The sequence below is a fragment of the Mycteria americana genome, chromosome 4, assembly GCF_035582795.1.
Source record: "Mycteria americana isolate JAX WOST 10 ecotype Jacksonville Zoo and Gardens chromosome 4, USCA_MyAme_1.0, whole genome shotgun sequence".
Lineage (NCBI taxonomy): Eukaryota > Metazoa > Chordata > Aves > Ciconiiformes > Ciconiidae > Mycteria > Mycteria americana.
The window spans coordinates 72,063,386-72,081,693 of record NC_134368.1 but is presented as its reverse complement, the minus strand read 5'-3'; the positions used below and the strand labels follow the sequence as shown (position 1 = coordinate 72,081,693).

At 41.4% G+C, this 18,308-nt stretch overlaps 1 protein-coding gene across 6 annotated transcripts in view; it reads right to left on the bottom strand.

The window, feature by feature from the left end:
• The window catches only part of ARHGAP24 (Rho GTPase activating protein 24), a 222,005-nt gene that overhangs the window by 24,749 nt on the left and 178,948 nt on the right, over positions 1–18,308 (bottom strand). For 5 of the 6 annotated variants that reach the window (XM_075500847.1, XM_075500848.1, XM_075500849.1 and 2 more), the window contains one exon: positions 9,044–9,166. The exons of the other annotated variant lie outside the window; for it this stretch is intronic. In XM_075500847.1, the coding sequence (XP_075356962.1) occupies positions 9,044–9,166 (123 nt within the window). The remainder of the gene's footprint in view (positions 1–9,043; positions 9,167–18,308) is intronic. 6 annotated transcript variants of the gene reach the window in all.

Below are 18,308 nucleotides of genomic sequence, written 5' to 3'. Positions count from 1 at the left end.
CGACGTAGAACCAACCGTTCTAGGCTGAACTTCTCCAAAGGAAGTATTTCCTTCACCTAACAAATGCAGAACACTGCACCAGGCAGCACTTTGCCATGAAAGGAATCAGTTATGATAAGCCTGCATAAATATTGACTTGAAGTTATAGACTTCCTGATGCCTTATGGAAAAAGTACTCTCTTGCCAGGGGCAGAGGTGGTGGAAACATGACAACTCTGCTTCCACATAATGTTGTTATAACCTCTATGTTGTTCATCATCTTTCTGGTGTCTGTTGGGTTTTTCACTGTTTTGGAATAAAAGCCATGATCATTGCCCTGTAAGATGCACCTTCTTCCACTGTCCCTTTCTAATGCTTTTATCCCCTCTTACGTCACAACTAACTACTACAGAGATATTGCAGATTAATAGTTTCTGAAGACTAAGACATTGACTATTATGAAGAAAAGGCACTGCTGTGAAGAATTGTGGTTGCAAACATACAAATACCTTAGTGGCTGGCAGAGGCAGACACCGGTGAACACTATCAGCTATACCTGGTAACTACTAGCATCTCCTTTACAGAGAATCATGGAAAAGACAGTCCAAGTTATGGAGACTACAACATAACCAAAACCACAGAGATAATTTCACATGCTGTTTTTTAAAAGTAAATTTCCACTACAGTAACTAAACAAGAACACCTCTGTGGAGAAGGAAATAAAAGAGAGCCCTCATAACTCATGTTGTAATCCAAACCCAAGTTCTCCTCCTAAATCTCAATGTCTCCAAAATCCAGAAATGCACAGACGCACAAGTGCTGACCTGTGGTTTGGTTTATCCTTGGGATAGGGTGCCAGAGGGGAAACAAACAAACAAAACCAACAAGAAACCTTGAGATTCAGAATGGCAGCAGCTTGGCTTCCCCACAGCTGGCGGAAGGCAGGGAAATGTACAGGATTCCAGTTCTGACCAGTCATTAGATTTAATCAGCAGAACTGCTTTTTCAGAGAGGCCCTTGTAGGTCTTTAAAACTATATCCAATTAAGCCAAGATCACGCATAACATCAAAGAGGAAAATCACATGCTAGTAAAGGGCATGCTGAGCGGTTATTCATTAACTAGAACATTCCCGTGGCAGAAGTTTTGTAAACATTTTGAGAAACTGGATTTCCAAGCCTAACAGATACCCATAAAGCCTATGAAAGACACTACAGTGCTATATCCAAATTCTGTGTATGTCTACTCAAGAGCTGTGAAAGCACTGTGGTATTTTTGATGGTACATATATACAGTTAGAGTATGTTTTTAAAATCTAAGAATGCTGTTAGTCAATGATTTCCTTAGCTACTGAACACAGGCAGGGGTCACATCTCAAGTCTATTGATCCAAGCTTCTGATTCAGTAAGAAAAAAGGAGAAAGATCTAGGTGGCAGTTCTGTCTCCTTGCTCTATAAGGAATAGCTTGAAAAAGCCCACCTGCTGCTCTAGCTCTACCACAGCACACGCACTCTGCGAGCCAGAAGGTTTCTGCCTTTCCCAGGCCATCCCTCGGCAATTCAGATGATAGCATAATTTTCAGACAGCATAAAGCACAGAGGGCTGATGCTTTCAACAGAGGGCCCACACCTGTATGTATGTTCTCTCAATGTGCAGCACAGGATCTCTGTCCTTCCAAAACAAGTTCTGAGTTTATGGGCTATATTGATCAGAAAGGGTCAGTTAAGGTCAAAGGAACTGATCTCAGCTTAGGATCTGGATTAGAATTTTAAGCAGCTCTCAATTCTACATCAGTAATTAATTGACAGTGAAAATAACAGATCATGTGAACAACTTCCAACAACAGGGCTGGGAACAAAGGTCCTGGAATAACACAAAGAAGTGGCTGTCATGGCCACATAACACTTAATATGGAGTTTTAAATTATTTCTTATCAGCTTTCTGCTCCAGTGTTCCCCAGCACTAAGTGCTGTTTTGAGTGGATCAAAGGCAGGAAGTATTTTCTTCTTCTCTACAGAATTTTGTAATGTACAGGAGAGGAAAAATCCCACCTAAAATAGCGGTGGCAGAATTTTGTTCCCACCTGACTCATTTTCTTTCCTTCAAGCCTTCTCCGACCCCACAGTCAGTGTGATGCCAGCTGTAGATAAGGTAAGATAAACTCCTGTCCTGGAGTTTAGCACAGCTGCACACCAGAGGTTACTGCTTAGAAAAAACAGCTCTGAAATAAGAGCAGAACTAGCTACAGGCTGGAAAGGAAGGGAGGCAATTTTAAAAACATCCCCGGGAACTTACCACAGTCGATCACATTAGGGCCTGCACCATTTCTCTGACCATGGCCAATGCCACCTCCTCCTCCAAAACTCAGCTCACCCAAATTCACCATGCTATTCAATGTTCTCACCACTGCATGCCAGCAAAGTTACTCTCAGTTAATGCTTTCTCCACTTACCCTGCATGTGCTCTCAAGAGGTTCCTGTGGTGGTACTTAAAACAGAGAGCATCTTCTCTAAATTGGATTTTAAAATTGGCTCTATCTCTGTTCAGATGCTGCCCTCTGAGCACTGACTTGTCGTATGACATGACCTCCAAACAGGTCTGACATTCAATTTTTCACTGCCTGTCACAATGCAGCTTCGATCTGGATTTCCAGGAAGGGTTCTACACCTTGTATCATCGGTGAAGGTGACAACGTTTTCTCTGCCTAAACATACAATGTCATGATTCCCTTGTAGTTCCTCCAATGACTAGCCAATGGTTTTCCCTGCTAATTTGATTTTCTGCATCGTGTTGCACAGCTTAGAACTAACTGATCTGCTTTATGCAAGTATGGGCTAGGTTTGCAGAAGGCTCGTTTTGCCTTTTTTTATACCTAGGTATACAATCAGCAAATGAAGTTGTAAGAATATCGTATGCCAATTAACAAGAAAAGTGTAGTTAGCCTAATTGGCCTGTGCAACCATAGTAAAGGCTTGACTGAAAGTCCAGTTAATGTTCATCTTTCTGTTGACTTCAGTGGGACATGGACCTAGTTAAACATGCGGACCCAGCATTCTGCAGCTCTGATCTAGGAGCCTCGTGACAACACTCTTGACAGAAAACATGTATAAGAAAGCAACTGAAACAAATGATATGTAGAGGAAAGCAAATTAGCAACATGGCCTCCATCATTCTGTCCTCTGCCCCAAGTGCTGCAGCTTCACTTGGAGTTTTAGACATGGAGAGTTTCTGTGTCAGAACACACATGGAAAGAATCAACAGCAGAAGCTCTTCTTGGAGTGGCTAAGGCTGCACCCTGGGCACAAAGGCTGCAAAATTATCAGTTAATCCTTTATTCAACTTCCAAACATTTCTCAAATAGTTAAGTGTATAAACAGGGCACAGACAGCTCTAATTCACACCGACACCCTGAAATGCACTAGCACACTTCATACAGACACATTAACGTCCTCCTGGCCAGTCTCCAGAAGGACTGAGGGAACCAAGGGAAACACTGGCCTCAGGGAAGGGGGGGTACAGGGGGCAAACAGCTTTCAATGCCAGCTCAGCTGCAGGTGATAGTTCTGCGGTGAGTCCCTCACTGGTTGTGATCCCTCGTTTCAAGGCATTGCCCCTGACTGCCTGCACACACAACCCTTAAAAGCAATAACACCACTACATCACTACTGAGTCTTTTGTGAGCGAAGAACTGCACGGTCTTGCAAAAGGACAAATGGCAGCAAGGAGGAACAGTTTAGGGAGGAGCAGGAGATGAATATTGAATGTATTTGTATAAGCTCTGTGTAAGATCATTTCCCACACTTCAGAACAACATGACAATTCAGTCCTTTCACTTGGATTTCTCTGTCCAGCATAGTTTTTAAGGCAGCACCAGCACTCTTCCTCCAAACAAAGTTTTTGTCCTTATCATAGAGGTAGTTTCTCCCCACCCATCCCAAGCACCATGGCACCTTATCATCAGTTGTCATATCTCTTTCTCAGACATGTGTTTCCCTTCCAGCTGACATATTTTGAAAGCCAGACTCCTCTTTGCCCTCCTCTCCCCAGTACTGCCATGCTCTGCTTCAACAGGAGTATGTGCAATGCAGAAGAAAACTGGCTTTAAACATCTCTATGCAGCAGGTGGAAAGGCAAATGCAGGCTGCAGGGCAGCAGGATGAAGTGGCAATGCAACACTTGCAACAGGACAGTGCATTGTAGGGCTACACTTCATCAGACACCTCTGAATCCAAGGTCTTAGTCTTCTGCACAGATGCACATTTATCATGTTGCTTTGCTCCCTCTCTTCTCCTGCCTCCTCCCACACAGACAAAATGCAAACCCAAACTCTTTTCCCTGACGTTCTGCCAGACAAATAGGTGTCTCAGCATCACAGGTCTGATTCCCCCACTGCTGTCACTGATTTTTGCTCAGAGGCTCTGCAATAATCTTGTCTTAAGCCACCTCATTCAGGCAGCCCATTCATGGGCTATTATGTAGAGGAGACCATATCAGCTGGCCAGCTACAAACAAATGAACAAAAAAGTAAATAAATCATTTGTGGAATGTTGGCATCTGCATTGTTTAAAGGCTTTTGTTTTGGTACTCTAATCTGCCCCTGCACACACAGCCCCCTTGACTTCTCAGAAACCATGGCTTCGCTAGCAAAGCAGAACACAGTGATAGAATGGACCTACCTTTACGGAAACTAAAACACCGCTTAATTCTCCTATAAGTAGTTTTAGGAATGAAAGGAGCTGCTGCTAAGGCACCTGGGCTGCGGACTCCAGCATTTCTGTCTTCAGGCATCATACAGGCCAGAGCCCCCACGTCCCTCCAAAGCTTTCCTTTACCAGCTGCATCCAGATGAAACACCACGACTGCTCATCGCTACTGACTGCTGAGGAGTTTTTATAATAGCGTATTTTCCTCTGGAGCTAGGAGATTTGTGGTCTTCTAGATCTTGGGTAGGGCTTGAAGTGAATTTAATGGTCTCTTCCCTGCTTCAATTTTGCTTTGGGGAACAATTTCCTTCCGTCTCTCTATTTCCTTTCATTTCTTTTATTTCCTGCGGTGAGACAACTGTCTATTATGCAATGTCACAACAAAAGAGTTTCAGCAAAAAGATGTATCTTCCATTCAAACAGAAACGCCTGCACAGACGGAGGGGGAGAAAGACCTCTTCCTCCCAGCTGGAACAGGGGGTTGAGTGGCAGAGACTCCAGTTCCACAGGAAAAGGTCGTCGCTTCGCAGTGCGCAAGGGGAAAGAAAAGAACAATACCAAAAAGGCCACTGAAGAATCCTCTGGGATACAATAGTCCTTGCTGGCTCCCTTTATCTCTGCAACCGAGAAGCAAAAACAACAGCCCCTTCGCCTGAACGGCTCTCTGTCCATAACAGATTCCTTTCAAAAGGCCTTTTATATACCCAGCTCCCTGTCTGATGTTCTCATGGGCTTCTTGCTTATTTTACTGCCTTCGAACTACCAGAAGCTCTCACGGGAGAGGCGCGTCAGATGCGGCAGCAGCGCATCTTTTCCGGCAGGATCCTGGGGAGCTGCTGAGGTATACGTGCCTCCACACAGTGATGCTCTGCTTGCTTGCTCCCTCCCGGCCCCACGCCTGGCAATGGAAGCCACGGCTGCTGCTGCCGCCTGCGCCAGCCCCTCGCGTGCAGCAGGTGCAGGGAAACGACATAGAGATGGGAGCTGCCGCAACGCAGATTTGTCTGCTCCTCCGGGTGACTTTGAGCTGACTTCAGGCGGCTGTTGTGTGTGGCAGCTTGAAAAGCAAGCAGGTTGTGCCTGGCTCCCGCGGGAGGTGCCAGACCTTATACTACTACCCCTGCTAAAATGCTCACGCTCCTTCTTCTTGCCTCCTCCCTCCCCCTTAGTTGCAAGCTCTGCAATTAAAGCTCAGGCCTTTCCCTCTGGTAAAAAAATTGCCTTTTTAGTCTAATCAGGAAAGGAATTTCATGTGCAAACAGGCAATACATGCCCTGGCACATTTACATTTCTCTTCCCTTTCAGAATTTTTTCCACAGTCATTCTTCTGGTGTAAAAAACGAGCTGTTTCTGACCACCTTAGCAGATTCCCACCTGCCCCCCTCCCGCCTTCTCTTTCTAGCACAGGTTAACAAATAACAATTTAATGATATGGTTAATAATTTACAGAGCTCCTTGCTCTGGTACTAGGATTCCTTTCCCACTGCCAGAGAAACTTTAAATATTAGTGGCTCACCAAGGCTCAGATACATCTTTTAAGCATTGTAAGCATGCTGTGTGTGTGTGTGTGTGCACGTGTGCACACACACACACACACACACAGGGTGCTTACAATGCTTAAAAGAACCAGAAAATTCAAATATGTTACTCAAAGTGGCACTTGACTTGTATGACACCAGACTATTGTGGTTTACCATCTAGTACTGAAATTTAGGAAGCCGATACAAAAATAGTGTTTTGATTAACTAGCTGTTTGCAATAATTTTGTGTTGCAAGTAATTACTTGTTACTGGCTAGTCATCATCATGTGACTGCAACTTTTCTATATCTTGTTTATAGCTAATGTAATAAATAAAAAGATTTTTAACTTCAGCAGCTACAGCTCATAAAGGCAGACTCTTAGACAACTTAAGCCAGAAGTGCCCTTCTTTAGAAGGGTCAGACTGTTGCAGCAGCTGTAGCAACATCCGTGTAGCAAGAGGTAATAAAAATATGAGTATGTCCAGCCATACATAATTACAGAACAGTTAATAGGGCTTATTAAGACTTAAGACAGCTCAGACTATCAACTTAAGTAACAAGTAGTTAATAAAATGGGGGACATGCTAGAAACACAGTTCTTAATGGTGACACATCCCACGATACTGCTTTTGCCTTGTTGTCATGGTCAAACCTTCTCCATGAACACTAAATCCAAAATCATCTTCCATCTATTCTCATGTTTTCCAGGGAGTAAACTGTTTGCCTCCCAATACAAATAACCCTGAGTCAGTGTATTTGCTCAAGAAATCCAATAGGAAAAACCAAAAAGAACATGCTTAGAAGTGTTTTAACTACAAATGAATTTAAACAATAATTCAAGGATTGCACCTATCTCTTGTTTTATGCAAATCAGCATGCAAAGTCTTCAGCGAGGTGCTTCCCTCAGTAACTGGCATTAAACAATCCGACAACAACCATGGTGTCCTGAGAATTTTCATGGTGGCTGGAAGGATTCCCAGCTGTAAATCAGAAATAGCTCTTGCCCTATAAAAGCAAATGAGGGGCTGGTGAAGAAAGCATAGGGTCAGGACTCGGGAGATTTGTTTTGTATTTGTAGCTCTGTGCATGGACTTCGGCTAGAAATGGAGTTTCACCTACTCTCAGCTCCCTGCCGGTAAAATGTAGACGCTTCTCCACTTGCAGAAGAACTGCAAGGTTGCCTTTCCTCATTATTTGCCACAGAAAGATACTGTGGTGCTAGAAGCCAAGTGCAAAGAACCACAAAGATACTCTTTGAAAAATCCAGTTCTGTTATGCCCCCAAATTTATTATTGCCACAGTAGCTTATGCTGCTACTGGACTGGAGTAAGAGAACACTGAGAAGATCAGTGCGAGGCCTGCTTTACAAAGGGCAAGTTGGGGATGGGTAATCTTCATGCTATATAAACAAGCAGATTTCTTACCTAACCTAATAGCAGAAGACTGTGCTCCTCCCACCTCCCCTTCTCCTAAACCAACTCAATATGCCTATAGATACGCCTTTTAAGACAAGCTTTTCACTTTGTGGTTTTTGAGGTTTGTTTTTTTGTTTTGTTTTTTAAGCATTGTCCTATAAGACCTACATGCCCAGATCCAGGACCGTGCTAGCTTATTAACATATAGGGCCAGATCCTAGTGAGATGACTGCTTAGCACCATCTTTCCAGGGCGCATTTCCCCAGGAGGAGCCAAAGAGAAGACAGTCATGTTTGAAGATGTGCCAGGGCAGGCCCTAGCTGACCAAGTCCCTCAGCACAGCCCACCAGTGAGGCCAAAGCCTTCTCCTAAGAACTGTGTGACCTGAATAAAGCACAAAGGAAGATGGGTGGCTTACAAGAAAAGTTTTGTTTACAGTGGTAGTTTCCTTCAGTCCCTCTCATCCTCTCTCCTGTGGTCTACCTGGCAGTTGAGAAAAAGACATTTGCAGTCAACAATCACAGTTTTCAGTGATAACTGCCCTTCTCGGTCATGAAACAGCACAGACAATCCTGCCTGACTTACTTTTCCAGCAAGCTGCAGACAAGACCAAAAAGCGTCTGATACAATATGGGTGCTCTTTCACAGTGGAAAAATATTTCTGTCCCTGAACTTGGAGATTTGAGAGCTCCAAGGAACAGACTGATTAACGTACTGACATTTTGTACAAGTATATCAATCATACTTGTATTATAATAATATAGACATCATCACCAGAATAATAGTGATGAAAATGATGATAATAATTTGCAGCCCATTCAACATAAGAGAGCTTTTTAAAAAGACAACTAGACATCCAACAATAAATTTTTATCCAGTACTACTGAAATTATTGGGTATGTCAATCAAATGAAAAAGAATCTATCCTATACTGCTTGTGCTAATATTCTGAGGCTTCTACTGAAGTGCATAGCTTTATATAATACTATTACTGGTCTTAGCTGTCACTTGCAGGAGAGTCACTGACAGCTCCTTGTAACAGGCATTTACGAAATACATGGATGGTCTTTTAGCTGGTGACCAAAGGAATTATCCCGCTTCTCCTTGCGGGAAAGCTTATTTCATAGAAGACCAACCTTCTGTGAAAGCTTCCCCTTGCCTTGGTAATGCACTATAACGTGCTATCCTCATCATGGGACGTGGTTCCAGACAGTTTAAAGCCTTTTTCATTGAGCCCTCTGCATGGAAACATGTTCGATACCTGCATTGCAAGTGAAAACAAAAGCTTTACTCCACTTTTTTTGAAAGATCTAGACTATTCTCCTCTTCTTCACTTCAAAACTCTGGCTGTGACTGAGAGACAACAGAAGATCCCTTATGTGTCTTTGAGTATCTAGGAGCCTTGCATGTTCCCTCACTGACTCACCTCCTCCAAATGGCGCCCATATAACCCTGCGAATGGACTTCACCCAATCCTCCATGTCATTCTGTGTGCTCGCCATAAGAAGGTAAGTCTCATGATTAGCTGTCATCCGGTCTCGGTCTCCTCCTGCAAGAGAAGAGAATTGCACTGAGAAACCCTTTTGCTTTCCTGCCCAGCCAAGTTCCTGCCAGACTGACTGCTGAAAGCAGTAATAGCAGCTCCATAGCAAGCGGACACGGGTACTATGTAGTGGAGTGTTTATCGTCAGACATGGCATGAAAATAAGGTACATTCCCCATCAGACAGCAAGAAGCTGTCATGCTTCCAAAAGGAAATGAGAGGATAAATGTCATCGGTAAACAAAAACAACCCCATGCCATTCCAAGAACCATGGGGGCCTGCACTAATCTGTAACTTGATATACACACTGGAAATTTTGCAGCAGTTATTGTACCATAACAGAGAATAAACGCAGAGAGATATAAGTGTGCTTTGAACAAGTGGGGATGACTCCATTTTTATTTTCAGGAACATAATGTGTCACATTCATGGCAACGACATTTGATACACCCAAGTGTTGCTGTGAATGTCTAAGGAGAAGGCAGCCAATGTTACCAGCTGACATGGTGCAACCCGCTGCCTTGGACGGGTCTGATGAGGATTAGATTACAAGGGAACACACTGCCTTATTATGCTTTATTTAAAGGATGGGCCGACACTAAGAAGGTCAAAACCAGAACTTGGCTTGCTACAGCTCCAGGTTTTCACACTTGTGAAAACTGCTTCACCTCCATCTTAATGAGTACTAAGTTAGTGCAAGAGCACATGGGGATTCAAACCACCTTTCCAGCACTGCAGAAGGAGCAAACCCTTCCAGAAAGATAGCACCAGACATTTTGACGCCCTTTCACTGAGTCAAATGTGATGCACCTAGAAATCCCGCAAGTTCTGTGTTCATCTCTTTCCAGCTTCTTCCATCCCTATTTTTGATTCTAGTCGTATCTAAAGTAAATATCTCTGTTCATTACAACAGGAATACTGCTCTTGGGAGGTCTTCTGAAGAGTGCCATGCTCAGTGCTGGGCACTGGAACAGCTAGGTTTCTAAAGAGAAATTTCTTAAGGGCTACAAAATTCAACCACAACTTCCTAACACAACCATTCTGAATGAACCTACTCGTATAGTCCACACTTTACAGAATGAGGACACACAACTGTAAAGGGGACTTAATTGAAACTTGGCGAACACAAAAGCCAGATTTTCCCAGACATGGGCAGATTCTACTGAAGATTTATTCATTAAGGTTTACATCATTATTCAAAACTTAAATTTGAACTTGGTAGTAAAGAGAGACTCCGGTTTTCTACAGTCAAAATACAGCCATTCATATACCGTATGTTCCCCAAAAAGGCATCCAAAGAAGTAATGCAACAACCTGAAATACAATACATTTTAGACTATACCACAGTTTAGAAGTCTGAAGAACACTACTTTTGTTCTTAGATATAGTTAAAAGGTAGGGATGAACCTATTTTAAGTGGCAACGCTAGAGAAATATCAGCATGAGCTAAACTGCATTGTATTGTTTTGGAATGTGACTAGCATAAGAATTGGTACAAAACATGGGTCTTACTTCTATGCTATGTTCTGTTATTTTTACCTTTCAAGAAGCAGAGGATGAGGGTATGGGGAGTGGGAAGCATTAGCATCCCAAATGGTAGCACTCCACATCAAGCCTGCCCAGCAGAAAGCACATAGTCAGGCCCTGGAAATTTACTCCCCATCTCTACCTTTTACATAGCCATCTTGACCAGAACAAGGACAGATCTCTCTCACTCAAGCACGAAGAGTAGACATGATACTGTCTACAGTCTACTTAAACTGGCATATTTTACATATCATCTAGAGTTCTCATCCTGAAAAGACCCCAAAATAAAGATACAAACAGAAAGCCTCAATATATTGTCACAGCTATTAAATATAATAGTAATAAATATAGTACAGAGAAAAAGCATGCAACACAGTTGCACCCTTTTTGTGGCTGATAAAAACTGAAAAAAATTATTTATACTATCATATTGTACTGTAGCTTCTTTTTTTTTTTTTTAATGGACCAGGATCCTGTAAGGTGCCATACAAAAAGAACAAAAAGATGCATTCACACAAAATACATATCAGATCCAGGAATAAAACAAGAGGTGACCTGATTTTCTTACTAAAGAGACAAAAAAAAAGATGACAGCCATAAAGAGACAATAAAAAAGATGATAGCCATAGACAAGTGATGGTCCTCCTCTCAGATCACCCCATATTCTTTTAATAGCCTGAATATTTAAATTCAGATTATGTGAGATTTACTCAGTTACCATGTTATCACAAATTGGAGGGTATTCTCCAGATAAACTGGATTAATCCCAGAAGTCTAGATAGTTCATTTACAGTGTGGATTCCAGAGCAGTACTCTAAACAACTAACTCAGGTAAACACCCACTCAGCTAATACACAATTAATCCATGTTTAATTTTGCAGAGAAGGAAAACTTAATGTTTGGTTACATTATCTTTTGGTATGAGAAAGTGAAGCTTTCCTAACCAAAGGAGCTTCACCATTTTATAGCAATTCTGGATCTGTCTACTGTAATTCAACTGTCTTACAATCTGTCCATTGTAATTCAACTCTTCTCCTTCACACCACAATATCGGATCTTGCAGGGTTCTTCTACTTGTGCATTAATTTAGTTATTATTCAAGAACTGAAGCCTCACTAAAAGAATTTTGGGGATACAACAGCACATGTTGGATTTGTATTTTACTGCAAGTGTTACTTTTTAGTGGGACTACATTTTAAATACAGAATTAACAAGATCAGGGGGACAGACAAGAAATGACCATGATTCAGGAAACACCCATCTCAGATAAGTAATATCAGATAAACAGAAATAGAATTAGAAGGACCTTCAGTAGGTCCACAGGACACTTCTGAAAGACGCTGTTTAGAATCTCCACTTAACTTTTTTTTTTCTTTATAATATTATTGTTATGATTATAATGAAGCATGAGCAGATCACAATCTCCAAAAGTCACATATCTATTCATACCATAGATACTGGCATTAAGTATGTCAACTTGAAAATGGTGCTCAGCATGAAGTCCATTACAGATGTGAATGCATCCTTATTCCTTTCCTGTAGGTATGCAAATAATAATGTATTTTACCTGTGTTGTTGTATAGCTCCAGATTATGCCTTCTCAAATTTCCTTTCCTGCATTTGCAGTCCAAGTATGAGAAATGCCTAATCCCGTGTGTTGCAGCCTACTTGAGAATAGCCAACTCGAGGGCCTGGAATATGAACTAACTCCACTTTTTTTTTCATCTTTTCTCCTTGTTACTTTGCAGGTGTCACAGGACCTGGAAGGAGCAGAACCCAGTCTACCTGACCCAAGAAGTTGACTCTGGCATATTCAAGATGAAAAGCTGCCGGTTACACAACTGATGTATGAAGAAACATCCTGTTTCTTCCAGCCTCTGGTAACAGCCAAAAGTAATTGGATCAATACCGTTTCTCAGAACTACAATGTAATAACACGTATTTTTATTCCTGTAGCCCCAACTAATCCCTAATGTGTTTTATTTTCTTGGCAGCATCAGAAATGAATTCTTATTTATTGAAGAAATCTATTCATAACATCCATTTGGAGTGGAAACAGTGAAACAGCACAATACCATGATGGATCTTTCACTGTGAACAGGTCAGATTTCTCCTCCTGCCCCCTTTGGCACTAGCAATGCCTTAGAGGTTCCCAAGTGCTCCTTCCTGCCTCCTTCAGGGACTCAGTAACCAGTAAATACAGACTGCTGCTGTGCCTCCTGATCAGGACAGCCTGTGATCACTCAGCCCCATGCCGGGCGCAGCTTTGTGCACCGAGCCAGCGCCGCTTTGATACAAGCGAGGCGAGGTATTTTAAGAACTCTTGCCAGCAACCGGAAAAAAGCAATTAAAATACAGAGAGGCCAATTCCTGCAAGGATCCACTTTGCAGGGGAAAAGAAAGGGAACAGCCTGCGCTTGCTCATGCAGCACCACACCACGCACTCGGAAAAGCATCAAGAGGGGGTGACTGAATTTAAGGGTGATTGTTTCCTGAAACACCAGGCTCAACAGCTCTCCTGCTTTTCATCGTCCATCAATTAAATGTGAATGCACAGACATTTTGCATTCAGCTGCGCAGGGAGGGGGGGGAAGTCATGGAAGGTGTTTTTTCTTCGTAGTCTCTTCCTGTCTAACCCAACACCTTTCTCTTACCTGAATGTACCCTGGCTGAACTCTGAATGAAATAGTTGCTTGTCCTTTTAAAAGCATCTTGGGTTTCTTGCAAACAGTAGTTCTAGCATTCTTGAGGATGGAATGCGAGGGGATTAAATTCATACTAACTGTAAAAGAGAATTTTCTCCCAGGAGAACATAAAAAACTAGGATTAATCTGATTTTTCTGAGCTGAGAGTGTCATGGCCAAACTAAAAAGAATATTCACATTCCAACAAAAAAAATTTGGGGGCCAATTTCAAAGTGAAACAGTTCCCTACTCCCTTGTGCATTTCTCTTAGCCACAAGTTTCTGAAACCCTTGCTCTCAGCTTGGGAACTGAAAGATGGTGAAAGGCAGACTGGCATTACAACAGAACCCACTGGGTTTTCTTTAGAAACATCCTCCTGCTTGAATGCTTCATATTTGTTTCCTAAATTTTTAATTTCTCAGGAAAATGCTAAATAGCAAAATTTTAGCCTTCTAATGTTTCAGATGAATACACTAAATGCACCTCCATAAGGTATTCAAATAGGAACTCCTGGCTCCTCATCACCTCACAAAAAAATCGAGCCATATACTTACAGAAAGATTTAGGAGCTGATATTCATTATTATGACATTCAGACATTAATTTCTGAAAATCTTGCCTGACGAGTCCTTTGTTTTCTTTCTACTGCATCCTGTTTTCACTTTATTTTCTTAATTTTTTTAGCTTGTCTTTCAAATAGTTCTCGCTGCTATATGGTCTGGAATTGTCTTCCAGCTACTACTGTCCATCACCACGTTTCTGCATACGTGCACTGAACAACGCTGTCCTCTGCTCCCACACATCCCTATATCACCCAAAGCCTCGTGGTTGTACCAGCCTTTAAGGTAGAAGAGCTGATCTTTGTACAGCTGATATTCCATACAAACTGTTCGCAACTCAGAAACGTACGCATCTGTGTTTTGCATAAATCTTCCAAGTGTAGCCCAATGTAGAAGTGCCATCCCTGTGTGCAATGACGCAGGCATGCTCTTCTCTGTTCAGATGTATAAGACTATGTAATTTATAGTTCCCCAATCAGGACTTCAATTAGTATTTCTTCACAAGCAAAACACCAATAATTACAATAGAATTCATGACTTTTCCACTACACTTTGTGTTCTTAAATTTTCCCCTACACTGCAAATGAACAGCACATTAAGTGACATATTTAATCTATTTCTCTGGAAAAACCCACCTGCATTTCCTTCATCAACTTTCATTTTACAGCATTTGTACTCAGACTTTTTAATCCTAAGCAGAAATCATCTCTGCAAGTTGTAGAGGATACTAGAATATTGGAGACCAAGATGAACAACCTTATTCTCCTTTTTTTTTCCCTAATGAAACTCCTTGTTTAAGAATGAAACAGAAATTATGATTACCCAACCTTGATACTAACTCAACACTAACTACTGCTGCTTTAAGCATAGAAGTCTGACTTGACATACTGATGAGCTACTAAAAGACAGTTCCATATATGGAATGTCTTCCATACATGTCTGTCTTCCACACACTGACACTGGCAACTACAGGATCCATCTATCCTCAAGTGAGCCAAGAAACTCTGTCATAGCTGTTAAATCTTATAATCACACCCGACTTCAGTGTAACGTAAGAACCCTTCTGCTGGCCACTGCCTGTGCTCATGAACCCTGCGTATCCCAAGTCTGATGAAAACCACGTGTAGGTGTCTTTCAAGGATGATTTGGGTTCCTGCATTGAGGTGATAGGAGACAATTTGCCCTTCAAACTGCTCTCAAACTGTTAGACCAGTTTGAGCACTAAAACATTTTATGTTCATTCCAACTGGGCCAGTGGAAAAACCTAACTGCAAAAAGCTTGGTCAGAACACAGGTTGAAATTTGCAAAGCAAAATGAAGGAGCTAAACTCCAGGATGCTGTTGTAATTTAATGAGATTTTAATGTCTTATTGGCTCAGGGATTCATTGAGAAATGTTTCTTCACAGGAAGTGAGAATCTGTGTTGAAGGCTTAGCAACTGCTGCATCTCACATGACCAATTTCAAGAACAGAAAGAGACACAGCTACTTGAAACTTGCAACATTTTTGAACTGCGCATAACACTAAGCAGCCAAGCATGTGTTCTTACAGATGTGTTGGTGGAGAGGAATTAGGGGCAATGAATTTCTGCATATCAGCTGAGGACTTATTTCTGATGATGCAGGCATAACACAGAGCTTGCAGACAAGAGCTGGGGGTGGATGGGTTTTCTGTTGTTTTGTTTCTAATTCTTAACAGCTTCTTTATTCCGCACATGCCTGGTATTGCTCCTGCTCTTCCTGACTGTGTAAAACTTTACCAAGAATTTACAGCACCCTCTTAGTTCAACTAGGATGAAAAAAGGAGTACAAATCCTAAGTTCAAGTCACTGCCACCTTTTTCATTTACCAAAAAATTAAGGTAGTCTGGAGAACCAAGTTCTTAATGATCATGCAAAAACTCATGTCAAAAAGAACAACCCACACTGTATGATTATCAGAGACAAATACTCTGTATTTACAGGAGCTTCAGCATTACTTCTGAAGTGACTGTTACAGAATATATGCTGTATCTTCTCATCAGAAGAGACCTGCTCCATGGAAACTACACAGAACATTGTTGTATTTTCCCACAATACTCAGCTTGCTTACATCTTTCATGGCACAGCTTGTCTAAAACATATGTGTATCACGAAGGAGGAAAGATGTCCGTGAACTGAAGATGTGATGTTGGACTTTGTGAAGCTGAAAATCAGCCGGGGCTAAGGCCAAGGCTAAGACCAAGGCACGTAGGGGGGAGAAGAGCTTGAACTTGAAGTATAAAAGAGAGCACCCTGGAATATTTAAGAGACATTATCAGAGCCATCAGTGATGGAAACACCAAGAGCCAAGGGAAATAGAGAACTATCACTAAGCTAGGTGTTACTGAGGAAGTTACAGGCTCCCTGCATGCTAAACAATCAAATCCTAAAATGCCCAATTGCTTTATCTTGCACTGAGCTCCCCAGATGCTAAATTCAATGTACAACCTGTCAACTCTTAGCATTTAATTCAGATCCAGAAAAAACACTGTCCAGCTTAAAATCAAAGAGATTTGGGCAACCATGTATCTTAGCTTATTATCTGATGATTCCTGAGATTTTAGGATCCGTGTTTTGAAGACCTTCATGACAAAACTGAGTATAGAAACTTGTCTCTAGAAAAAAACCCTTAAGCTTAAAATTAACATATTGTCACTACTGTAGCATTTCTTAGTATCCCATCATAAGAGATGGTGAAAAAGAAGCTGAAACATTTCACTTACATATGAAAATAAAAAACAATTGAGACATACCAGTAATTGAAACAAGGAACTTCTCACTGGCCCTATTATGTAATGCCTATATGGCAAACCAGATTCCAAAGATCATAAAGATATTAAGAGGAAACTCCTATGTACTTTAAAAGTCTTAACAATATTAGGTGAAATAATATGTTGGCTTGTCTTTCACAGATGTTTAGACAGATAAAGCCATCTAGATGGCTGGATGTTACAACACGAGTGGCTACCATTAGAATTTAACTCCTAAGCATTTTCAAAAGGTGCTTCCATAAAACTTGAAAAATACCCTCTGTTGTTCTGTTAAAAATAGAGCAGGTAGCAGAGCCAGTTCACTATTTTGAGTTCCACTACATAGTTGCATTACCTCTAAAGCCTTGATGACAGGTAGTAGACTGGGTTGAGGAAGATATACAAATTACAATTTCAGTTCTTTTACCCAGAACTGTCCTGGTATATCCTCTGTTCTTGTTTGGCTCAGTGCCGTTCTGTCTTCTGAAAGGAGAGAGAGATGGCTGGAAGATACTCTTATATCACCTATGTGTTTTAAATGACTAATACCACCACCACTGAGAAACTTCAGCTTTGAAATACAGAGTTATCAAACTCACCATTGTTTTACTACCAAACCATATCAGGTGCACTATTTAATTGCTCTCTTCACAAAGAACTAACACATTTTCCTAAAGAAGGGAATTAAGTAACTGCAAACAAGTCAATAATGAAGATACTGCTTTTTAAATACTCCAGTACAAATATCATTTTCTGCTGCTAGTATCCAAGCTGATCTTTTGCATTAATAATCTTGAACAGCAGTTTTCTGCACTAAGGTGTATTGGTTTTTGTGCATATTAGCTTTTCAACATAAAGGCTACAGCGTAATTTAAATGCTAAATGGCAAAAGACACATCTTGCTAACACAAGTATGTCCCTGGTGGGCATTGTGCTTTATCACCATTTCCCCACTTGCAGAATGCCTGGAAAACAGCAGGGATTTTTCAGCAGAGTGAGTTGTTTTCATGAAGCTCTGAGCCAGCTGCCATTGGATACCTGAAATCAGGCTCAGGAAATGTATTCATCATGTGTAACACAATGAATACTCTGTACAGGTGGCTTTCTTCTGTGCTGCAGGGCTATAACTGCAGCACATGTGTCTATAAGAGTAAGTTTAGTGTCTTGCACAATAAAAGCATAAAATCAGTGCCATATTTAAGCATTTTGTGTATTGCACAGCTACCAAGTCTTTCTCTTAACGTAATAATTGTTGCTTAAATACCTGAGCAAAAAACTGTGATGCTGGCTCATCAGCAGTTATAATTGTGTTAGAAAGATGTCATTAATGAGGAAAAGAGAGATGTGAATTCAAATCATCCCTTGTACAATATACCAGCTCGGATTTTTTCAGAGCACTTAGTCTTTTCAGGCACGTGTCATTCTTCCTCTCCCCTACTTTTGCTGCCCTTCTTTTATTCCTAGTTTGAACTCTGCTACGTTTCAAACAGATTTCAGTTACCCACCTCATCCTCAGACACAGAACCCAAGTGGTACCTATTTTGTAGAGTCTGTTCCTCCTACCCTTCCCTGTCACTAAGATGCTGGGTTAACTTTTGTATCTTGGCCT